At 43.3% G+C, this 26,051-nt stretch overlaps 1 protein-coding gene across 1 annotated transcript in view; it reads left to right on the forward strand.

Annotated features, from left to right (window-relative positions):
- RPGR (retinitis pigmentosa GTPase regulator) overlaps positions 1-26,051 on the forward strand; it is an 84,449-nt gene extending 58,398 nt beyond the window's left edge. Inside the window, exons 17-20 of the mRNA XM_059385267.1 lie at positions 20,941-21,116; positions 24,060-24,144; positions 24,186-24,299; positions 25,878-26,051. Coding sequence (XP_059241250.1) covers positions 20,941-21,116; positions 24,060-24,144; positions 24,186-24,299; positions 25,878-26,051 — 549 coding nt within the window. The remainder of the gene's footprint in view (positions 1-20,940; positions 21,117-24,059; positions 24,145-24,185; positions 24,300-25,877) is intronic.

Below are 26,051 nucleotides of genomic sequence, written 5' to 3' on the forward strand. Positions count from 1 at the left end.
AACACTTGTAATAGACCATGACTCCTATTTTTTTTTTTCTAATGTGCACCCAAGAATAAGAGAAGGAATGAATGCATCTTTAGTCTTATACTCAGAGGTAGAGCCCGCTGTGAACATGTGTGTGTGGTTGCCGGTGTGAATTACCCAGACCTCTTTGTGAGCATTGTGGGCTTGGAGCCTGAAGCACAGAGGGAGTAAATTGCTTCCTGGACCCAATTCCATTGCGTTTGGGGGCGGGTTTTCTGGCACCAGCCAGTTCTCCTGGCCTCCACTCCTTTCTGACCCTGTGTACCCAGAGATAGGGTCAGAGTCCACAGGGTAAGGGTTCACTCCCACAAGACTGCCCCCTCCCCTGCTTTGGACAGTTTTTAAGCCCACCTCTCCCTCTTCCATTCTGTCCCACATTTGGGCAAGCTGGTAAGAAAGCCCAGGTACTGGGGCACCCGGCTGGCTCAGTCAGTATAGTTGCGACTCTTGATCAGGATCATGGGTTAGAGCCCCATGGTGGGTGTAGAGATTACTTAGAAACACAGTCTTAAAAAGAAGAAAAACCCAGGTGCTCTTGTCTTTGGCAGCAGATGAAAGTTCGAACCTTGGCCTGTAGCTGGAACACTTACTCCAGCCCCACTCCCCGACGACCACAAAAATTTCAAGCCAGTCTTCTTTCCCTGCTTTCTCAAACCATTCTCAGACCAGCCTGGGAAGCCAGCCCTGCTCTACCCCATAAGCCTCGTGATATGTGTAATAAACCTTCCATACCTCCTGGGTGTGTGTGTGTCCTCATCACTTTCATCATCAGAAGTCAATCTTAAGGGTTCATTTCACCCACAATACCACTACAGATAAGAATAGTGAAAGTGATCAGAAAGAGATTACCTCAAAAAGAACACTTACGACTCGTAACTGACTTCTCAACAGAAACGACAAAATCTAGAGTATACTGATTTTTTTTTAAAGCACTGAAAGAAAACAACTGTCAAATGAGAATTCTATGTCCAGAGAAAATTTGTTGCAGAAATGAAGGGGAACAAAGGCATTTTCAGACAAAAACTGATAGTCGTCACTAGCAATCCCACACTAAAGTAATCATGGAGGGTTTTGTTCCCTAAGATAGTTGTTCTCCACCAGGTGGGGGGTGAGGGGGCGATATTTGGAGACATGTTGTATTTGTCACAATGAGGGTGGGGGTGAGAAGTAGAGGTGCTACAGACATCTAGGTAGAAGTCTGGGGCTGCTGCCAAGCTTCCTACTGTGCACAGGGAAGCCCCCCAAACAAATGAATTCCTGGCCCCAAAATGTCAGCAGTACTGCAGTTGAGAAACCTTGCCCTAGAGGAAGGGAAATTTAGGATGACATAGACACTGGTGCACGCTTTGTAACAGCGCTCTTCACGCTTTCCGAAGCCTGGAAACTACACGCAGATCCCTTCTGTGGTGAATGGAAAGCAAACTGTAGTAGGTCCCTATGATGGGCTACCACTTCGCATTAAAAAGTTATGGATAGGGGCACCTGGGTGGCTCAGTGGGCTAAGCCCCTGCCTTCAGCTCAGGTGCTGACCCCAGGTTTCTGGGATCGAGCCCTGCATCCTGCTCTCTGCTCAGCAGGGAGCCTGCTTCCCTTCCCCTCTCTCTCTGCCTGCCTCTCTGCCTACTTGTGATCTCTCTCTGTCAAATAAATAAAATCTTTAAAAAAAAGTTATGGATGCACACCAAAGACAAGTGAATCGCAAAAGCATTATGCCGAGTGAAAGACACCAGTCTCAACTGGTTACTGATGTAGGATTTCATTGCTAGGACATTCTTGAAAAGACAAAACTAATGTTGGGGAAGAGATCAGTGGTTGCAAGGCTTTGGGGTGAGAGGAAGAGCGTGTGACTACAAAAAGGTAGTATGAGGGTATTTTTTGCTTGTGTGTCCTGATTTGAGTGGTGTTACCTGAAAATAATAAAATTTATAGAACTGTACACCCGAAAAAGGTCTTTTCTGTTACATGTTAATTTTTTAGATACAACAGAAATATGCTTTAAAAAATTTTTATTCAAAAAAAAGAAAAACTTTATTCAGCCAAATTGTATGTACCAAGGCAATGAGGCCTGACAGTTTAGCCTAATCTAAGGGTAAAATTTGGCTTATCGTAGATGCATGGTTCTTAGCCAAGGGCCTGTGTAAAAGAGAAGTTTTTTAAAATAATAACTGCCTATGCCTTCCCTGGTTCTCATTCACTGGGTCAAGACTAGGGCCCAGATATGTCTTTTAACATGGCTTTGTAAGCATTTGTCCTGCATCAAGTGGAAAATAACTGATTTCAACTCACAAATTACTACAAAACCTCAGAATGTTATTTCTCATAAGCCAGCTGCTATAATAATGGCATCAGAAATGTCCACATTATTTTCTGTGAAAGGTACTGGTTGTATCAGTCTAGGTAGTTTAACTGCTTTAACAAACACTCCCTAAGTCTGAACCATTTCATGCAGTAAGTGTCTATATCTTGGTCGTGTCCAAATACACCAATGGTAATACAAGGGTAAGCAGGTGGCCTTGCTTCACCCAGTAATTCAGGGACCTTAGCTCTTATCATTTGGTGGCTTTGGTCTGACCTTTATGCCTTAGTGTCCTCCAGGCCTGGAAGCTGTACATCTCCCCTCTGCCTACATTCCATTGGCATTCAAGGGTATGGCTCCACCTTCAAGGGAAATTGAAAATGGAGGCCAATTATGATTCCAGGAACACAGAGAAACTGCCACAGTTGGACGTACTTCCTCTACAGGCCAATGGAGGGCATGTGCATGTGCCTTTGCAATGATCTGAGTGAAGGACGATGGATAACGTTCTACTTTCTGTAGTTTAGAACTCATTTTAAGACCATCCAATCAGCATAGAACAGTCAAGTTTCCAAAGCGTTAAGTGTGTGTTCTGAAAAAGACTAGAAAACACATAAAGGAGTCGAACTGAATTCCACATTCCCCTTTGCCAATGTAAGTACATGCTAGCTTCAGCAGCAATGACACATCTTGGCACGACTCTCGGACCTTTTTCTTTTCCTTCTCTCTCCCAGTAGGTCTTTTGCATGTGACCTTCAAGAACCCAGGAGCTGGTCTTGCTGTAACACTCAGAGTCTAGGTGTCGTATCTAGAAGTCACTTTTTTCCCACCCCATTCTTGCTTTTGATCTCAAAGGCCTGCTGACATCACCCATGATCGTTTCCCGTGTACTCCAGGGAATGAACTTGTCCTGTAGGTTTGGTCATCTCTGTTCTTCAGACTGTTTTCTTCCCTCCCTACCACGTGCACTTGAAAGAACCCATTCTCTACACATTTCTTACGACAGTATGTGAAAGTATGATCCATAACTCTAACGTGTACTATCTTCGCACAAGTGATAAATTGGGTGGGGTCCGTGTGATGGCATTCTAGAAGGGCTCCAAGAAGAAATCACACACGGAATGTCCCATACCTTCCACCCTCTCCACTTCGCCACTAGAGAAATGATTTTTTGGCTCGTGTGACAGGGATGCCCGCAACATTTGTAAGTGTATGAAGACGTGGAAAGTGGAGGAAATGGAAGAATAGAGATTGTGATCTCCTGAGAGAGGACTTGATCCGCTCTTTTCTGAGAAAAGCCTACATATCAAACAAAAAGAATAATGGGCACCTCTTGCACACACACGGAACAGACAGCATTTGTATTGATTTGAAAGCAAATTTTGTTTCCAGGACCTGATGACTCGCAAAGGATTCTATGCTACCTCCTTCCTGAAAAGCTGAATGGAGGGACATACCTGGACAGTGTTTTTCCTTTCTCTCATAATCATTAGTAAAGGGATGACTCCTGCAATCAGTCCTTCCACGTAAGTGTTTTCAGGAGTCAGGAGAGCGAGTCCCCCAAGAGGCCCCAGCCCAGGCATGAGGTCAGTGTCAGAACAACCTTGTAGGGTTATGACTTTGTAGGGGTAGGATTTCACATTTAAAAAACCAGCAAAATTTGCTTTCATTGGGGATTGAAATGTGAGACCTCAGGCTCAGCGTGTGGGTGAAGGAAGAAGAAAAGGGAAAGAAGATACATGTGTAGACGGACAAAATTGATGTCCACTGGGCAGCGGCTGTGTGGTTTGCAAGTGTCTGTGTCCCTTGTTCCCTCCGATTCCCCATGCTTTCCCTCTTACACTCTCATAGGGAGCCCAGCAGAGCACTTGTCTCAGGGTTGGTGTCCAATACTGAGGGCAGTCCTCATGAGAGAGAAAATTGGGGGGGGTTGAAGGAAATGCGACATTTCATAAACCGTGGGAGACATTAAAAAGTTGCCTTGAAGGGATTGAAATGGCAAAGCTTGAAAGAGAAATGAAACCGAAATAACACAGAGAAGCATGTTATGTTTGAATTTGAGCTTGAACTATCTGAGCATCGCTGAAGAGGCAGAAGCAATCTGGTTTCGTAACACAAGGGCACTTTCCTTTAAGCAACTACCTGCCATGTCCAAGTTTCTTGAAACAATATAAATGACTTTACCAATGACCACAGAGTGTGCCAAACCCTCTAAATCTTAGGGTAAAAATCTGACCTCTCACGATCTCCTACAGGGAATGTTCTTTTGTTGGTGCGAGGCTCAGTGGAGTTGGAAAATTGTTTCTGTGTTTATTTCCGAACAAAGAGAAACTGTTCGCAGCTCTCTGTAGCAAGAGGGTCAGCCACTGTCACTTGCGTTTGGCAGACACTCCCAGGTAGGTAAGCAATGGGAAAGCTTTGTGGTGGAAACAGATGGAAGGCTTCAGGTATGCTCCAGTTAGAGAAGTCCTTGGCCTGGGGAAGCTGGGGGCAGGCCAACAAGAAAGAGGGACATCCTAGTGGTTGTACTGAAGAGCGAATTTGCCTTTCTCTGGTGAGCCCTGAGTTGGAAACAGGGGCAAACGTTAGAGAAGTTGGCACGTCCTGACCATTCTTTTTTTTTTTTTTAATTTTTTTAATTAAATTTTTTTTTAGTTTTTTAAATGACATACAGTGTTACATTAGTTTCGGGTGTACAACATACAGATCCGAGTTCTCTATATCCTATGCTATGCTCACTACGGGTGACGTCTGTCACCATACAGTGCTATTACCATATCATTGGCTATATTCCCTATACTGTGCCTTTTATGGTTGTGACCTACTCATTTCGCAATGGGAAGCCTGCATCTCCCACTCCCCTTCACCCATTTTGTGCGTCCCCCGGCCCCCTCCCCTCTAGCAACCGTCTGTTGGCTCTCTGTATTTATAGGTCGGTTTCTGCGTTTTGTTCATTTATTCATTTGTTTTGTTTTGTTTAGATTCCATCTATGAGTGAAATGATACAGTATTTGTTTTTCTCTACCTTAATTATTCCACTTAGCATAATGCGCAATAGGTCCATCCATGTTGTTGCAAATGATACACTCTTGTCCTTTCTATGGCTGAATAATATTCCATTGTGCGTACATGCCACATTTCATTATCTATTTGTCTATCGGTAGATACTTGGGTTGCTTCCATGGCTTGGCTATTGTAAATAATGCTGCTGTAAACATAGGGGTGGATGTGTCTTTTCAAATTAGTGTTTTTGTTTTCTGTGGGTAAACACCAAGCAGTGGAATGATTGGGTCATATGATACTTCTACTGTTAATTTCTTGAGGAACTTCCATACTGTTTTCCAGAGAGGCTGCACCAGTTTGCATTCCTACCAGCAGTGGAAGAGGGTCCCCCTTTCTCTGCATCCTGGCTAACACGTGTTGTTTCTTGCATCATTAATTTTAGCCATTCTGACAAGTGTAAGGAGGTATCTCATTGTGGTTTTGATTTGTATTTCCCTAGTGATGAGTAATGTTGAGTGTCTTCTCATGTGTCTGTTGGCCATCTGGATGTCTTCTTTGGAGAAATGTCTATTCAGGTCCTCTGCCCATTTTTAACTCAGATTATTTGTTTTTGTTTTTGCTTTTTTGGTGTTGAGTTCTAGGAGTTCTTTATATATTTTGGATATTAACCCCTTAGCAGCTATATAATTTGCAAATATCTTCTCCCATTCAGTAGATCAACTTTTCATTTTATTGATGATTTCCTCGACTGTGTAAAAGTGTTTTATTTTGATGTGGTCCCCGTAGTTTATTTTTGCTTTTGTTTCCCTTGCCTTAGACGTATCCAGAAAAACATTGCTACAACCGATGCCACAGAAATTACTGCTTGTGCTCTTGTCTAGGATTTTTATGGTTTTAGGTTTCACATTTAGGTCTTTAATCCATTTTGAGTTTATTTTTGTTTATGGTGTTAGAAAATGGTCCAGTTTCATACTTTTCCATGTAGCTGCCCAGTTTCTCACACCATTTATTGAAGAGACTGTCTTTTCCCTATTGTATATTCTTGCCTCCTTTGTCACAGATTAATTGACCATGTAAGAAAATTGTGTTTATATTTCTATACTTAGTTATTTACCACCTCAGAAATTTTTAGAAAAAAAAACCAGTGAAATATAACAACATTTGAAAACAATTTTCTCTGCTTTTAGAAATACTCTATATTTGAATAGGAAGGCTAAAAATTTATCCTCTACAGCTGCCAAAAAAAAAAAATAGAGCTCAAAGAAATTGACCAAACCAATATTTTGAATGGCTTTATTATATTTCTCATTTCAGTTCTTATACTTTTCAACTCTAGAATTTTCATTTGGTTCTTTTTTTTATCATTTTTTCTCTATTGAGACTCCCTCTTTGTTAACTCTTTATTGGCATATTTTCTTTTAATTTATCAAATAGAGTTTCTGTCACTTCTTGAACAAATTTATAATACCCCCCTCAAAGACATTCTCTGGTAAATCCAACATCTGTGTCCCTTCACAGTTTCTAACTGGCTACTCGTTTCCTGAGTTTAAGTTACACTTTCTAGTTTCTTTGTATGTCTGGTAAATTTTGGTTTAAAAGTAGACATTTTAGACAATATTTTATATAATATGTTATAATAACCCTGACTTGTTTTATTTTTCTGAGAGTTTCTTTGTCTGGTTGCTTTGTCTGGTGTTTAGTAACTTGTCTGAATGTAAGCTGTAGAATCTGTTTTAACCCAACCCCAACCCACATCATCCCCCTCTAACTCCCAGTATGCAGCTGGTGACATCTCTTCAGATGTTTAGGTCTTATTTTTATACTTTAGCCCCACTTTCTAAAGGTTCACTCTGGGTCTGAATAGCTTGGCAGTTGGCCAATTAATTCGGCTGCAGTTGTGTTCTAACAACTGAGTCCACAGTGCTTCCACCCTCTGCTGGATGAACTATGTGTGGTTAAGGAATGCACAGCCAGTTCTCATGTTTCCCTGGGCTTTCACTTTTCTCCAGGATCTTTTGGGCCTCCCCAGTGTTTTAATTTGGCCGTCCACTGAGGAGGTATGGAGAATTTATCTCAGTATTTCTGTGTTTCTCTGATTTCCAGGGAAATCTCTGATTTCCTCTGATTTCTGATTACATATCTGGCTATAAATCAACATTCACTTCAAAGCAGAACTTCAGCCTTCGACTATCAAAGCTGGGATTTACCCCCCCAAAACCAAGTCCGTCACTTATTACTGGCAAATCTGTGGGTTTCCAACCTTTACTCTTTATTCTTCACAGGTGTTACCCCCAGTAAATCTCTTGCACATTTAATTCCATACTGGCATCTGCTTTTCAGAGTACCTAAATGGACACAGTGGATGGCATAGTTAAATGGATCAGCTTTCCAGTTTTCACTGATGAGGTATCCAAACTTTAGTTGGATGATCTGGAATCATCCTCATTCATGAAACCAGGACTGCTCTGGAACCAGCAACTCATCTCTGTCCAGGTCTACTGGCTTAAATCAAAGATATTGCTCAATGCCTGAAGGAACCCAGAGGGAAAAGTCTTCCTGTGGGAAGGGATGAGGCAATCATATTGGGGGGCATTCAGTGGCCATTTGAATTTAGTCAGTTTTCACCAGTCTGTTGTGGGAAAGCTAGATTAGGACCCAAGGGAGGATCCACAGGGAATATCTGGGCGAAAGCCTGAGCCAAGAGGTAAAAAGGGGGCATATTCCCAACAGCCTTCTAAGATTTCCTAATTGTATTCAAGAACTGCATTTAACTGCTAGAAGTAGAAACCTGAATACGTTGGCTAAAAACACAATGGTTTGTTTTCTTGCATAAAACAAGCTCACAGATGGTCAGACTACTATTCGTGTGACAACTGCACAAAGTCATCAGGGATCTAGGATCATCTTTTGTGCTCAGCCATTCTGACCATGTGGCTTCTGTTTTTCTGTTGCAAGGTAGCTGCCGACACTCCAGCCATTATGTATGCAGTCTAGGAAAGCGAATGGAAGGAAAGCAAAAAGGCTTTCCCCCAAAACGGAGTCAGCTCCTTTAAAGAAATTTCCCCAAAGTCGCATACACCACTTCCACCAAATCCTATTGGTTAAAACTTGATCACAACAAAAGAGAGCATAAAATATAGTCCTTTATCTCTGTACCCAGGTTTCTGTTATTAAACAGAAGCCTGCCACGATGATCTTTCAGTTTAAAAGATCTACATTGATCTAGTTGAAGTTGAACAGCATGACCAGAAAGAGAGAGGATCTTGGGGTAACATTTTTCCTTACGGCTCCCACAAGAGAGACAAGAGGGCAGATTGAACCCCTTTTGTGAACCATGCGATAGAATCTTCCATGACCAACAGTTACCATACAAGAGTCAACTCACTACTCTAGAGACCCTGGAAAGAACTCAGACATGAGACTCCATAGGATACAACTTCGTGATTTTTCTACATGTCATTGAAGACTTCTTTTTTGTTTTGAATAACAGAAATTGGAAGGGCTCAACCATATCTCATTTTAAAAAGGGGAGATGGTTCTGTTATAAACTTCCTTAACCAGTGTAGTCTTGCATGATCATGGCTCCCCAGGCTTACCCCCAAGAATGTATCCAATGTTTTAAAATAGCATTTTAACAAAATACAATCAACCAAATTGGCTATGAAAATCTACTAAATACAAACTCAGATTTGGTAACAGCCTCTCTTACACACACACACACACACACACACACACACACACACACACATTCTAGTGATGATCTAGATATCATCCCAGATCTAGAACTGACTCTGATAAACCACAGTTGCAACTTACTTGAATATCTTTATTTACCAGAGAAATCTTCATTGAACACACAGCACGGACTTTAGAAGTGTTTCCTAAGAAGTGGACAGTTTTTTGCTTTCTCTTTGATTATTCATAGAACATGAATGAGTCATTTTTCTAGGCCTGAAGCCCTGTGTTGATGAGACATATAAGTATAGAGAAATGAGAATAACTCATGTCAAGGAGGTATATATTGTATCAGAAACTTTCTTGAATGGGAAGTGTTCAGCAAGAGAGACCCACACTTGGTTTTCCCCATTCTGGACACCAGCCCCTTTCCTACAACTATAAGGCAGAAATACATAACCCTTGGAAGAAACATTTCACCCAGAACTCCATGAGGACAACCTGGAAATTTACTAAGAATCATAAATGTATAAATTTTATCGTAAAGGCAAAGCATGATGTTCTACAATAATTATAACATTAATATTTGAAAAGCGCCTACACACCACACACTGTTCTAAGTGCTTTCTCTTTATTTAACTCATTTAATCTTACCAACAAGCCCATAAAAAATGTTTTATTATCTCCATTTTCAGATGTACACATGAGTCACAGAGAAGATAATTAACATAAGAACACACAACTTGTAAATGGGTTCCTGACTTTACAAAACTTGTGCTTTTAACCACTGTGGATTATGTAGAATATAGCATTTCATTTCATTTCCTACAGTAATTTTTATTTCCCGCCTTTCATTTCCTACAGTAATTTTTATTATTTTCTCTCTGAAGAATTGATGAATATCCTTTGCCAGGTGTGACTAAGAAAATGGTCTTTGTTTTGGTCCCGTTTTGGTTTATGTTGTTCTGTTGTTACGTTGTTAGTCAAGTTCTGGTGACAAGTCCTCTTCTGGGTGTCACATTGCCACCTCCACTGGGGTCTGTATTAAGTGAGGCCACGTGTGTTGGCTTTGTAGCATGTCAACTTAGCTAAACTGGAACTGTGTTTTCCAGAATTTTGTCCCTGATGTAGTTTTGGTTTCTGATGGACCACAACAGATTTGAGAAGGTAAAGACGAAGCAATGGTCATTATTCCCTGAAGGTCAGTGTAAGGCGCTGGGCAACAGCGGGAGCACATGCGTTGCCACTGTTAGGGTGGCTTGGGACAGGAGATTCCGGGCCTGCAGACTCTTCAGCTCCTGCCTGCTCTCCTTCAGCTTCAAATTCTGGGCCACATGCAGCTCCATGAGAAAAGATGCTGGCTTCTGCAGGTTACCCACATCGTCAAAACTAAAAATGGTAAGAGATGCTTTCTACTTTGTTCTGTGGCTTCCAGTTTGTCCTTGGTCTCTTCCACTTCAGGTTCAGTGTCTCTTTCTTCTAGCCCTAATACCCATAGTGACCTCAGGCTCATCACCCTGTGCAGAGACAACAGCTTCCCATGCAGCACCTCGCCAGCTCCCACATTATCTAAGGTCTCGTCCTTGTTGTAAATTCCTAATTCCATATCACATAGGGTGGTTCTGCTTTCCCAATTGAACTCTAGTGGACAAACTCATTTCTACTGTGATAAGCAACTAACAGAACCAGCGGCTTAACATAACAAAGGATTATTTGGAGCTCAGATTGTAAGTCCAAGGTGAGTCAGCAAGGTGGGTGATTGGGGTGGCTCTGCTCCGTGTAATCACTCACAGCTCACACTTCCATTTATTACCCAGATGCTTTCCTCTTGCCTGCAGTAGACCCTAATGGTGCCCCACCCTGATCTCTTCCTTTAGGCAGATGCACACATCCCCAGCTGCTGAAGGTGCTGGCCAATGGCTCACAGCTTCTCGTCTTTTAGAAAGTTGCCCTTGGCCAAAAGCAAGCCTCTTCAGAGAGAAGGTGATACCTCTATCTCTGGGGAGTGGACCTCAGCCAATGATTGAATGACAGAGGGTTCCAAAGGCCATCTCTCTTGTCTCAGTGTGGGACTAATTGTAGTGCTCCAGAAGTATCCCCTAGTATTGGACTGAATCGATTCTATACCTAACACTACTCATTTGCTTGGATTTCCTCATGCTCTATCTTCTTTCCCTAAATTTCTTTATCCTAAGAACATACCCCCAACAAATCACTTGAACAAGAATCTTACACTCCTATGAAACCTGATCTAAAACATTCCCACACACAGAACATATTCCATCATTCTCCCAGGGAGCCACTAAAGTCCCATCTAATCAACGAATCTAGCTCATAGTCCTGCATCTCTGGGTGATGCATGGTATCTACATCTGGACCAGCCTTGGTTCTACTTGGTCTGAAAGACTAACAAAAACGAAAAATTATCCAGCTTACCTTCCAACAAACACCTAATGTGTAATGGCAAAAATCAACACTCCTATTTGGAAAGGGGCAAAAGGGAGACACACAGAAGTTGCTGAAATGTGGCAATTTAAAAACTCTGCTTTGCAGATGATTGGAGGCCCTATGCTGAGAGTGAACATTCTGGATCAGGACCTGGTTTTCTCTCTTGCAGTAATGCCACTGTCCACTGTTCTTTATGGTTTCTGGACCTGCTCTTTGGAGGTTTTTCCTTGCCGTATCTTTAAGATATACATATGCCCTCTTTAAGTCTGTATAGCTCTTTCAGTTGCCCTTAGAATATCGCGGATTAAAATTAAAATTAGAAGATTGGTTTTAAGTCTTAACTACTCAAAGGCTTGTTTTGTTTGGTATTGCCCAGGCTTGTGGCTTCCTGAGCAGAATAAGACTCTCACAAACTGAATGACTTGTTGCTTCTGGGTGGCTCAGTCGGTTGAGCCTCTGACTCTTAGTTTTGGCTCAGATCATGATTTCAGAGTCATGAGATCGAGCCCCATGTCGGGCTCCGTGCTCAGTGGGGAGTCTGCTTGAGAGTTTCTGTCTCTCTCTCTCTACCTCTGCCCCTCCCCCCATTCTCCCTTTCTCTCAAATAAACAAATAAAATCTTTGAAAAAACCTTAATAGACTTAACAATAGGTAAATAGAAAAATAAAATGTGGTATAGCCATATAACCAGATATTATTTAAAAGAATGAAGTGGTCACACATGCTACAGTGCAGATGAACCTTTAAAACATTATGCTAAGTGATAAAAGTCAGATACAAAACATCACAGATTCATGGTTCCTAAGGGCTGGGAGGAGGCAGAGTGGGGAGTAACTGCTAATTGGCGTGATGTTTCTTTTTGGAGTGATGAAAAGGTTATGGAATTAGATCATTGTGATAGTTATACAACTTTGTGAATATACTAAACATTATTGAATTATATACTTAAAAAGTAAACTTAGTAAAAACTTATTAGATTTCTTAACATATGATTGTAATTACTTCTGTCTTGCAGTCACACCCACAGTTCTTCTGGGGACATAATTAACAGATCTGGCACATTTTTTTGCTGTTTTCTAACTTCCCTATCTTTATCTTTCTCTTGATTGGATATTAAGGGATTAGAGGACAGAGAAGACCAAACTCTTAATCAGATCTTTTCCCTAAGTAATTTTACATAAGGGAGAGATTTTATTGAGGGCCACACCCTTAATCATAGCACTTTTCAAAACATTGCTTTACTGCAGTATAATTGAACTAAACTGCATATATTTAAAATGTACAATGTGACAAGTTTTGACATATGTGGGTGTACGTGTATTTACATCCATACTCAATGTAATGAACCCATTCTTTCCTAAAGCTTCCTTATGCCCGTTTGTGACCTTTCCTTGCCACCCTTCTCCATCTATGCCCCCCATCACTAATAGGTTTTCTGTTCCTATAGATTAATTTACATCTTCTAATATTTGTGTAAATGGAATAATGCATTGTGTACTCTTTTTTGTCCAGCTGAATTCACTCAGCGTGATTATTCTGAGTGAATTGGCTGGGTCTTATGGCAGGTGTATTGTTAACTTTTTAAGGAACCGCTAAACTATTTTCCGAAGTGGTTATAACATTTTACATTTCCACCAGCAATGAATGAGTTTCAGTCTCTCCACATCTGTGCCAACACTTGGTATATATGGCAGTGTTTTAAATTTGAGTCTTTCTGAAAAGTAGTGATCTCATTTTGGTTTAATTTTTTTAAAGATTTCATTTATTTATTTGAGTACAGTGAGTGAGCGTACTTGAGTCGACAGGGGTTGGGGGGGACAGGCAGAGGGAGAGAGAGAATACCAAGCAGACTCTGTGCTGGGCGTGGGGCCTGACACAGGGCTTGATTTCACAACCCCAAGATCACAACCTGAGCTGAAAGCAAAAGTCGGGTGCTTAATCAACTGACCCACCCAGGCGCCCCTCATTTTCATTTTAATTTGAAACCATATATCTACTTTGATGAACTCTCTTTTATGAATTCAGGGGATTGTTTATTTTCTTAATATTGAGTTTTGAGAGCTCCTTTTATATGTTGAATATGTGATGTTTTCTCTCCATCTGTGGTTTTTCTAATGCTGTCTTTTAAAGAGCAAAAGCTTTCAATATTGATGAAATTCTATTTAACAACATTTTTCTTTTTTTATGAGTTGTGCTTTGGGTGTTATATCTAAGAAATGTTTGCCCACCTCAAGCTCACAAAGATTTTCCCCCTGTTTTCTTCTAGATATTTTGTAATTTTATGTTTTACATTCAGGACTACAATTCTTTTTGAATTAATGTTTGTCTTTGGTATGAGGTATGGGTTAAAGTTCTTTTTTTATTGACATATGAATGTTTCATTGTTCCAGCACCATTTGTCAAGAAGACTATCCTTTCTCCACTGCATTGCCTTTGCACCTCTGTCAGAAATCAATTGACCTTATATGTGCAGGACTATTTCTAGACTTTCTATTCCATTGATCTGTCTGTCTACCTTTATGTCAATACCACATTATCTTCATTAATGTAGATGTTTAAAACATCTTGAAGTCAAGGAGTGTTAGTTCTTTAAATTTGTTCTTTTTCAAAGTTGTTTTTGCTTGTCTAGTTTCTTTGCCTTCCATATTCATTTTAGAATCAGACTGTTAATTTTTATTTTAAAAGTCTACTGAGATTAGGATTTAGACTGAGTTTAATGTATAGATCAGTTTGGCTTCTGATCCATGAACTTTAATTTCTCTCTCTCAATAATATTGTTGTCTTGGTATTTAGACCTTACACAGCTTTTGTGAGACTTATCCCCAAATCTTTCATATTTTTAATGCTATGGCAAATGGTACTATATTTAAAATTTCAGTTGTTTATCTAGTATATAGTACAGAGAACTTACTTATTAGTTCTAATAGCTTTTTATGAATTCCATTTGATTTTCTATGTTGACAATCATTTAATCTTTGAGTACAAAATTTTGCTTTTTTCTTCCTGGTCTGAATATTTTATTACCTTTTCTTGCCTGATTGCACTGGCTAGCTCTTTGAATGCGATATTGAATATTGAGTTAAATGGCAAGAGTGGACACCATGATCTTAGGGGGAAAACATTCAGTCATGTACCACCAAGTATGATATTAGCTACAGCTCCTTTGTAAATGCTCTTTATTAGTTTGAAGAAGTTTCCTTCTAGTCTCAGTTTGCTGAATTTTTTAAAACTGGGAATGGATGTTGAATTTTGTCAAATGCTTTTACTGCTGTGTTGAGATTATCATATAGTTTTTCTTTTATGGTCTCTTAATGTGGTAAAAACAGTCATTGAATTGTGAATGTTAAAACTAATTTCTATTCCTAGGATAAATTCCATTTGGTCATGATATATTGTACTTTTTATATTATACAGTGTTCAATTTGCTAAATTTTAAAGAAATTTTACATCTATGTTTATAAGGGAAATTATTTCATAGTTTTTTCTTTTCTTTTTTTTTCTTTTTCTTTTTTTTTCTTTTTTTCTTTTTTTTTTTTGGTGATATCTTTGGTTTCACTGTCAGAGTAGTGTTGGCCTCATAGAATGAATTGGGGCGTATCTTTTCCTCTTCAATTTTCTCTGCGTTTATGGGATTTGGTATTATTTCTTCCTTAAATGTTAGTTATAGTTTAGCAATAATGTCAGCTGGGCCTGGAATTTTCTTTGTGGGAAGATTTTTAACTATACTTGGTGGCTCTTAAATGCTAAAGCCTAGGATTGATGGATCACACTTCTCATAGCCAGAATCAGTCCCATGGTTCCACCTAATTGCAAGAAGGCTAGGAAATATAGGGGAGAACATAGCTATTTGGTAGTCAATAAATGTCTGTGTCATAAACTTTCAAAAAGTTTACAGAAAATTATGTCTACATTGAGTAATTGCCCAAAGTTTACTTAAAGTCCCGAGATACCGTCCATCCCTTCCAATACTCTGCAAAGAAGCCCATTGCTTTTACCATACAACTCTGGAAAGAAGATCACATTCTCTGTGCTGTGGCTCCATTCTGTGTTCAGTGGAAACTCAAGTTTTCTCTTCCTATGGCTTTTGCTCCACATTGGTGAAAGAGAGAATTTTATCCAAGTTCAGCTTTGGCAGGAAAAGTAATGTCTAGATTGGATCCAAGATGAAAATGGTTCCTTAGTCTTACGGAAACACAAATACCATGATTCTTCCTGTCTTATGCTATAAATACTCCAGTGTCTGCAGCAGCGTCTCTTGGCTGCAGAAATGTTTAAATATTTCATGTCCATCAATATGTGGGCTGGGAAGCCCCATGAAAGCATGAGTCTTACTAATATCTCCATATTATGAACACATATTATTAATTTCCTAGGCATATCAGAGAAGGTTGTTTGATCACAAATTACAAGCTTACTTTAAGTTGGATCACTCAGGGCACATAAGATGCTGCAACAGAAAACTCTTCAGTAGCTTATTCAAGGTGTTTATTTCCCTCCCGGATCACGGTTCTGAAACGTGCAGTCCAAGCTCGAGAAAAAGGCTATACAGTCCTCAGTGTGGGGCTTCCATTTACTTCATAGGAGATGGCTGCCTCCTTCTCATTTCCCAGCCAAGATTAAAGGGAAAGGCTTAAGGGAACACGTGAACTTATTGGTGGAAGACAAGTTGGAAGTTGCATACGTTACTTCCGCTTACCTCTAAGGAACAAAACTTAGTCTCATGACCACACCAAATGGCAAGGGAGGAAATATCATACTGAATTGGGAATCCAAGTGCCTAGCTAAATCTTGGGGCACTAGTGTGTAAGAGAGGCTGGATATTGGTGGGAAATGAGTAGGGTTTCAGGAGTGCACAATATTTACAGGAACGAAGAAGAAAAGGATTTGGAAAGATGCCAAAGGAGGGTGGCTTTGGATGGGGATGGGGTGTCCAGGGAAATGGGCACTATGAGAATAGTCAAGGTGCTGCTGTTGGGTTAAAAAAATAAAAACCCAACCATTTTGTCATTTTTCTGTCACCTGTTCTAGATTCGGGGTCCAAATAACCAAGACATGGTGCCTGCCTTACACTGCATGGGGGAAATAAGGAAGAATCAGATGGATGTTTCCTCCTGAAACCCCTTGGGTGTCCATAGCTGGAAAGGGAGCCATTTGGATTTCTCATCCCACTAGGTTTTTGACAAAAGGGAAATACAGTTTCCTAGAAAGAAAGAGGTGTTGGTCTATCACAAAACATATCTATCACAGATGGAATATTGGTCCCATCCAATTTATTTGGCCATTCCAAAAACAAGATTGTGGCTACTATAAAAAAGAAGCCACCCTACTACCCCATATGCTGCCAGGATTTAGGTTTTGCTGATGCTTTCTTTGTAATGTTTCTTGTACCTATGCCTTCTTCCCCATTCTTTATATGCTTCCCAAGTCTTAGCATCTGTTGCCTGAGCTACCTGTCCTTGGCTAGGATGGTTGAGATGCAGGTAAGAGAAAGCCCTAGAGCTCAACCGATGCCAACGATAAGGACATTTATTACCACCTGTATCAAGCAGGTCAGAAGTACAAGTAGGCCCCGAGCCCCATGGATCGGGGCTCTGGTTCTGTTTTGCTGGCAGTTCTCTTCATTCATATGTTGGCTCTCGTGAAATGGCTGAGACATTCCAGGCATCGCATCCATACATACCATCAGCAGAAAGAGAGGAACTTCTCTTGTCTGTATGATTCTTGTAGGAATATAGTGGATGCTGTGATGTGCTGCCTGTAACCCTCTTCAGGAGCCGAGGACTTCTCCCAGCTGCTGGGAGTGTTTCCGGCAGAGCCTGCAGCTGGCAGCCCTTTTCGGAAATGCTCTCTGCAGATGAGAACTGCCTTATCCAAGTTCACCTTCCCTTCCTGGGAGTAGCCAATATTCAATAACTATTTGTCACACGTGTTTAAAGGCCCAGCCTCCTCACCCCAACTCAGAACAACTCTATGGGACCATCTTCAGGTCTTTGTTGTGTTGGCTGAGGTCTTCGCTGAGACCGTATCACAGCTGCACATCTCCCTCTGCCCCCTCTTGTTGCCTCCTCTTTCATTGCACAGGTGTGGACCCTAAGTACACGCCTTTATGAACCTCCTGCACATTCACTGTTATCTCAGCGCCTGCTTCTTGGGGAACATGATTTATAAGAAGAAGTAAAGAAATCCTTTTGGTGTCCCCTCCCAACTTAATGTCCTGCTGTGTCACACACATCCCCCTAAATGGGTCCCTGGGAGGCTGGCATGACTGGCTTAGAGCAAGGAGGATTTGCCTCTGGAGCAGGTGAAACACAGGTCAGAGTCATTTTGAAGGCTTCCTCACTCCTCTGTCCAGCAGTTGGCACTAGCTGTTGGCTGAGGTCTCATCTGAGCTGTCAGGGTACGGTATGCCTGTATGTGAACTCTTCATGTGGCTTCTGCACAGCACAGTTGCCGGCTTCTAAGAATGAGTATCTCCAAAAATAAATAAATAAATAAAATGGAAAAACAGACAATGCTGTATCCCTTCATATGACCTAGGCTTGCTCATTTCTGGCATAGCCACAGACCCACAGACCCTTGATAAAAGACAGCGCGTATAGAGCTTCCTTGGTGGGAGGAGTGTTCAATGTCCCACTGTGAAGAACACGAGGGATAGAGGTGGTATTATCACAGCCATCTTGATAAAAACACAGCACATAAAACAAGCAGACTTCCATTTATCCACTGGGGAGCCTGGGAAAGCTTCCCTGAAGTTCTGCTTAAGATATGACCTGAGAATAAGGGGATGTTACCTAGAATAAGGAGTAGGAAAAGCAAGCAGAAGGAAAAGTATGTGCAAAGGCCCTGAGATAGAAAGGAGCAGAGCACAGACTGTGAAAGGTCAGCGTGACTTCAGTCCTGAGAGTGACGGCAAGGGCGGTGAGCATTAAGACGGACTCCAGATCAGCAGAGCCTTGTATGCTGTGTGTAGAACGCTTGTTCATCTACATGGACCAGTGGTCCTTCAGGGTTTAAGCTGTTGATTGACCATTTGTTCTGACTATGGCAAGTGGAGAGCGTATTGAGGTTATAGGAAAGACAGGAGTGGATTCAGGAGACCTCGTAGGAAGTCCCTGATGGGAGTTCAGTTGAGAAGTGATGGAATGTAGCATAGGTCAGGTGGATGGCATGAAGATGAACCAGCGTGGCTGGATTCAAGTGCCATGATGGGGAGGAAATCAACAGGACTTATGGGTAGGGTGGAGTGGAAGGAAGGAGTCAAGGATGAATAGTGGTGCCTGTCACAGACAGAAAATACTAGAGACAAGCAGCTTTGCAGGTTAGAGGTCTCGATTCTGTTCAGTACGTGTAGTGTTGGAGATGTCTTTGAACAATCAAGAGGAGTCATGTAGCGGGGTCAGGAACACATAGAGGAGCCTAAAGGTATAGATTTATGAGTTCTTGGTGTTTAGCTGGCAATTAAAGTTCTAAGTGTGGATGAGATCCCTTAGGGAAAGAGTATAGAGATTCTCATAGAACATTACATTCAGTGGTTGCCCAGAGGTTGATGGGAAGCTAAGGAGCATCCAGACTTGGTGGAAGTATGATGGTGTGGTGTCCTTAAAGCTGAATAGTAGTAGTGTTACTGGGGCGGGCAAGGAGTCATTAGTACTGAATGCCTTTGAGACGTGTACGAAGATGACTAAAACAGGTCTATTGAGACAAACAACATGGTGGTAATGACAGCAGGAGTTAATTTGGAGGAACAATGTGGGACCCCAATTGGCACAGGTTGACAGAGGCAGAGTTTAGAAAACTTTTTTGAAAGAGAAAGAATTGAAGGAAAATGTTATAATAGGACCATCGTGCAACAGCACACATTTGAGAATAAGGTGTGTGAAGCATTCAATTTCCTTGTACCAGATCAGAGGCTCAAGAGACCCATCACGGATGCATTCTCCTTTTAAAGAGAAGGAGCATGAGGCACGTGAGAGAAGTTCCCACCTGTATCATATATGTTCCAAACCAACAGAAATTGGACCCACTCCAGCAAAGAGAGGGAAGGACCCAAGCAATGTGGGAAAGCTGCAAATAGCCACCTAAAAAATATTCATGTAGAATCCCAATGTGGATAGCTCAGAATCTCTTTTTAGCTTGGGCGTGTTCAACTCTTGTGGGCCTTTGAGCAAATCTTGTAACTTTTCCATGCATCAACTTTTCTTTGGCTATTCACCAGGGTCAGAGGGAGGCTGATCCTTGAAAAGCGCTCAGAACAAAAAGTCCAACAGGATTTGACTAAATGAAGCATTTGATTAGTTATCACTAATAGTATGATGCAACCCAGGAAGGACTATTAACTCATTGTTTCTAAACTTGGCTTGCTTTTCTACTTGGCTGGAGCCCTCAAAGCTCTGGCCAAGCAGCAGGGTTTCTGCATGTGCTCTGGCTTCCCTGAGGACCTCACAACGAGCCAGAAACCCTCAGGATCCACGAGAGGTCTTGAGGAAAACAAGGAGAAAGGGCATGGGTACAAGCACAGGGAGAGGCAGCCAGTCCCGTCCATACAGAGACAGGGGCGTGTGTCAGCTCTTCTTGTGGCTGGCAGCTCTTCTGGAGTCTCAAAGACTAATTTTCCAGTCTATGTCCTATGCTGACCTTTGGGTTGATTATAAGAGAGAAAATGAAAACTTTCCCTCTCCTCCAACGCATCCTTCTTGGACTGGAAACATATGTCAAGGCCATTACCTCCACAGATGCTTTGGGATGAATCAGCATTCTAAAAGAGGAGGCCCCAGGAGGTGCCAGCGTCCACAGGATGTTCAGGGATTGAGGAGAGAGGGGAAGCAGTGGAGTGCTACAGCCTTCCGCCAGGGGTCCGTTGTACCCCCGTCAAGGTTGGCAGCCTGAGAATCTTGGCGAGAATAAAGGGTGAAGGGGTCCGAACTACTTCTACAGAATCCTGCACAGACCCCACTGGGCCAAGGGCTGGGGTCCTCTTTGGGAAATTGGTATCATCATGGTTGGAAGCCTGTCCTCGAGGATGGTCTTTATGCAAAACACATTAACTCTCCTTTTCAGGTGCATAGCCTCTGGGACAGAAATTGATTGTTTCCTCATTACTACCTGTGAGTCTTCCAGCCTCAGAAGTGTGCTGGCCCCCTGCTTCTCTGCTCCGAAGGGAAAGCAATGCCACAAACCACATTCCGACCCAGGGAGAGGGCTTTGAGGTCATGGGGCTCAATGCCATATAGGAAAGAGGTGATGCCACGAGACCTAACTGATGTTTCCTCACTTGCTTGCATTTTCTGTCAGCTTCTAGTCCTGGGTCGTGTTCCTTTGGGTATATTTCCACAGGTCCTATCTAGCAAGAGGGCGAGAACAAAGGCCTTCCCCTCTGAGACTCAGATGACCCCTGTCAGGACCTGTGAGCTGATGTTTGCTATGGCTTTCTTCCCTTTCCCCTGTTCCGCTTGTATATCCTCATTTTCCTGTTCTTGCTTTTTTATCTCCAGTGTTCTCGAGGCATGTATCTTCAGCTTCCACCTCCAGGCAAGCACATCCTCATGTCTCCTACTGAATCTCTGGTGGTCTTAGCAGTAGCCATCTCCACGTGGGCCTTCCCCCCGGGCTTAGCATGCTCAAAACCCACCGTATTTACCCTCTGCACTGGCTCCGTACCTGTGGCAGGGTGAGTCCAGGCAGAGAAGCAGAGTCAGTAGGGGAGCTGTGTTGCATACGACCGGTATGGATGGGGTACAGGAAATGCTCTTCCGCAATCGCAGGCGCTTGCTAAGCAGTGTCTGTATGGCTGTTGTCTCTGAGTCTGATGCTGGAGCTTGAGGTTCACAGAGGAGGTGGTAGAGAAGGCAAGCTGTGAAGTAGAGTGGGGAGACCAAGGTAGACTGGACCCCACAAGCTTGAGCTGGAACCCCATAGGGAAGGGCCATGACCTATGTCAGCTCCTGTTGCCTCTGACCTTGGTGATGAGGGTATCCAGCAGAAGCGGTTCTCTCTGTCAAGAGCTAAGCACATAACATGTGGCCTAGAACTCGGCTCCGTCTGAGGGAGGATGGGGGAGGGGCAGGGCGCTCGCAGGCCCAGCTGCTTCACGCCAGTGAGGTAAGTCAGCAAACCGGCAAGGTGGGAACCATGAAATGGCCACTGCTCCCCTTCCGGCCTCCAGATTCCCCAAGAATGTCCCCTGTGACAGACCCTAACTGGAAACAAACAAGAGAGTGAATTCTGGGAACTGTAGCTCAGCCTGGCCAAGTTGACTCATGACAAAGCCAATAAAATCCACCCCCAGTCAACTTAGCATCCGTACACAATCTCCTCAAGGTAACTTAATCTCTGCAGAAGGACCGTCCTACTTCTGCGTAGCATTATACAACTAAAAAAAAAATGGTAACTTTTTCCCCCGGAAGAGAATGCATTTTTTGTCCATTTTTGTCCTTGGGTGATGTGGATCCTTCTCCAAACTGGTTCACATTCTTCCACTGATACCGTATAACTTAAATCCTGAGCTCCTGAGTTCAAGTTTAGTACTAATACAGCTTACGTGAGATGAGAAGGGGATGGAAAAGAAAAAACAAAAATATCCAGTTAACGTATGTAGAGACATCAATATTCAAGAAAGGGAGAAATATTCATCACTCTTATGGTCCTTGTCTCTGCCATGGTCACAGGGTCCTCGCTGACCTTCACAGCTGTCTTCTTCCTACCTGCTAGCCTTGCGTATTCTTTTTGCTGTCAGCAGTTACCTCAGTGGCTGGTCGTGGCTCTTTGCTTGGTGGATGGAGTGACACAAGCTTTCATTCGAGAAGGTTCTGGGATACTAGCAGCCCGGCCTGCACTGGGTTGTTGTAGTTCTCTGTGGGCTTTAATCATAGGACACGGGCATAGCCAAAGCACCTGGAGGATTCCCTGCTTTCTAGATGTTCTCCTCATGCCCACTGTGTAGTCGTAGCAACCCGGCTTCTCCCTGGCGGTCAGGATCGATCACCGAGCCAGGTAGTCGGCCCCTTCTCTGCTCTTCATTCAGTGGCACAAGGCACCCAGAGTGCCCAGGCAGCGGTCTCTACTTCTTCTTGAGTGGGGTCATGGTTGGACCCCCTGGTGGGAGCATTCCTCTCTCTGGAACTGAGACCTCGAGACCCGCAGAGCCTACGCACCATCACAAGGATGAGAAGTAACGTGTTGCTAATGGATCACCAGAGGTAGCACGGAGTAGTGGCCTTCCTGTTTTCACCCCTGGACTCACGGATGGTGAGTATTGGTAATGGGAGTCACAGCATGGTAGACTGGAGGCCGACTCGAAGCATGTACACATCCAGAAGGACTTCAGCCAACCCTGCAGCGCACTTAGCTGGTGTCTTCGAAAGGGTGCTGTCCCTCTAGCAAGCTGCTACAGGCTCATGGGGACATGGTAAGACCAGTGAAGTCCATGCACACACGCCCATGGCCTCACTCCCTTCGCCATGAAGGCAGTACCCCGACGGGAGGCTATACCTGCGAAATACCAGGATGGCACAGAAGGGATTCTGTGGGGCTGTGGGCTGGTGATCTGGGCAGAAACCTGTGGCCAGGGGAGGAAAATCCATATCCCTTGTGACTGTCTATCCACACAATCAGGTAAACTAGTCAAAGTCCCACCTTCTAGGGCTCCCCTCCACGCGGCCTCTCAAAGCTGTCAGAGAGTAGGGCTGCGGTGCGTGACGCGCTGCTCTGCCATCTCAGGTGGCCCTGAGGCACCACTCTCTGAGGCTTTTCTTCCTCAGTCACCCAGTCCTAGGGAATGTTCCATCAGGCCCAAGATGGAGACCGGAAGAGAGAAGGTCATGTAGTGCAAGTAGGAGCCATGGAACTTTGGGCCTCTACCTGATGCATCTCATGTGCCTTCTGTTTGGTGAGGGAGTGCTGCTCTGCACACCCAACTGCATGGCTTGGCCAGCTGGACAACACTCCATTCGTGACAGGCAGCTCAGATTCCATGGGAACTTGGTGACCTGTGGTCAAGCCTTCAGTCTCCAGTAATGCCAGTAGCAGACCAAAGTTTCTGGAAAGCAGAGTGAGAATCCCGAAGAGGCTGTAGAGACTTACTACAGAATTTTAAGGGTCAGGTTTTGCTTCACCCAGAGGAGGTTGCCAGAGACTTCAAGATGCTTCCTCATCTGCCGCTGCCACCTTGAGTATTGCTATATGTCCCGGGGCCTATGGCCCCAGTGGCAGGGTGTCCTGCATAGTGGGGTCTTTCGGCTTTCGGAGCCCGACTCAGAGCTAGCATTTCCTAGGTCCAGTTCATATGGTGCCTAACCAAAGATGGATTCTTTCCATCCGGCTTTGTTTGAACATTTTTTTGCGCAAGCTTGGTTGGCCTGCCTGGACCTGTGCTTGCCCCTCTAATCATGGAGGCTGGGGATAAAGTTCTACTCCTGACCCGGTCTGATTCCTGTACCCACACCTATGACCCAGATTTGGAGTGGCCGTGGCTGGCAGAACCCCCACCCCCAACTCCAGACCACGGAAGCAGTTCCCCAAATGAGGTTCTTCTGGGAATTCCCTTCCCGGAAGTGAAGTCCCTCCCCTCGGGGAGGGGCCCATTTGTGTGGAGAAGTCTCTGGGCCTATTTCAGAAGGATTGCTCTCCTGGTCCGCGTGCCAGAGCAGGCGGGGTCTGTCTTGGATCTTCATCATGAAAACCTGGTAGGCTTCGTGGAGGTAAAGGCCATAGCACCATGGGAGTCTGTGCTGTGCCTCAGCCCCAGGAGTTTCTCACGCTCCTGACAGGCCGCACTCAAGCTTACAGCAATTTTTCTAAATTGCCATTTATGTGTTCCTACCAATTTATGGCTCCCGAGTGTCTCCTGCTCCAGGTAAGCCCATCTCCGCCAGCACTGTATGGCTATGCCGGTCTTTCTGCATAACAAAAGGTGACGATTTGCCCTGAAAATCCAGTGCTTCGTTGGGTCCGAGAAAAGGGACTGATTTTTCCACTTGGCCAGCTTTTTCTGGTTCTCAGGGCAGGAATGATCACTTCCTAGCATGTGGCAAGTGAACCCAAAAGCCGTTAATTATCTTTGTAAATCTCTGCGTTCTTTTATTTCTCAATTCGCGGTATGACCTCCTGTTTCTACTTTCTAAAAGCATTTCCCTCGAATCTGTTACTGAATACGCCAAATAAATATATTCTAAAGTTGCTTTTCCCTTTCTTGGTAGCTTATTATTTTTATAAAAGAAATGATTTCCTTTGAATCTTTCGAACAGACATATTCCATTTCCCTTATGCTGCAGACATTTTTCATACTCTAGAGCCTGCGTTGTTTCGTTCTGAATATTTATCTTAGAAAGAGAAGAAATCTCTTGAAGCCAAGGTATTGTAAACAGATACTATTCTTGGACGGGCCTTTGCTTTTTGATCTTGATCTGGAACATTCTTACTTTAACCCTCTCCCCTCCAGATATTTAATAGTTAGTGGTCAGTAAAAGCCCAACGCGCCTTATCTTTCTGGCATTCCTTTAGCAGGATTTTCAAGAGATTGAGATCAAATCTCCTTGTCCTTGTCTCGAGTTCCCACAAACCTAGAGTGTCTACTGTAGTCTGTAGTTCGTACAGGAGCATAAAAGCTAAATCCACTGTCCCTGTGCTACTCGAAGTGTGCTTCCCAGAGCCATGCTGCTCTCTGGCTTTTTTTTTTTTTCCATTTTGTTTTTCTAGTGAGCCCTGTTTAGTGATTTTACAAAAGCATTGATCGATGATGGATTCGAAAAATTTTTTTTTTTAAAGATTTATTTATTTATTTATTTGACAGAGAGATCACAAGTAGACAGAGAGGCAGGCAGAGAGAGAGAAGCAGGCTCCCTGCTGAGCAGAGAGCCCGATGTGGGGCTCGATCCCAGGACCCTGAGATCATGACCTGAGCCGAAGGCAGCGGCTTAACCCACTGAGCCACCCAGGCACCCCGGATTCGAAAAATTTTTAAAAGATTTTATTTATTTATTTGACAGACAGAGATCACAAGTAGGTAGAGTAGTAGGCAGGCAGAGAGAGAGAGGAAGGGAAGCAGTCTCCCTGCTGAGCAGAGAACCCAATTCGGGGCTCGATCCCATGACCCTGAGATCATGACCTGAGCCGAAGGCAGAGGCTTTAACCCACTGAGCCACCCAGGTGCCCCTTGAAATCTTTTTAAAGATTTTTTTATCCACTTATTTGAGAGAAAGAGTGCGCAGAGCTTATGGGAGGGGGCAGAGGGAGAGGGAGAAGCAGGCTCCCCACTGAGCAGGGGGCCTGATGCGGGACTAGATCCCAGGACCCTGGGACCATCACCTGAGCTAAAGACAGACACTTAACCAACTGAGCCATCTAGGTGCCCCTGGACATTTTGTTTTATTTTATTTTGTTATTGTTTTAGTTTTTGGATTGGACATCTTAAAATAATGGTCCTTTACTACAGATGGTCTGGGAAGCATCGACGCAGGCTGCTTCACTTCAGAGTGGCTCCTCGACGTTGGGAAATGTCAGTCCATTTCCTGAGGTGCAGTGGGCCACCAGCTTTCCCCTCAAACTGCAGGCCCTTTACTCGGAAAAGAGGTGGAAAGAGAAGAGAAGAACTGGTTGGAAAGCCTAG

This window comes from Mustela nigripes, chromosome X, assembly GCF_022355385.1.
Source record: "Mustela nigripes isolate SB6536 chromosome X, MUSNIG.SB6536, whole genome shotgun sequence".
In the NCBI taxonomy this organism is placed as follows: domain Eukaryota; kingdom Metazoa; phylum Chordata; class Mammalia; order Carnivora; family Mustelidae; genus Mustela; species Mustela nigripes.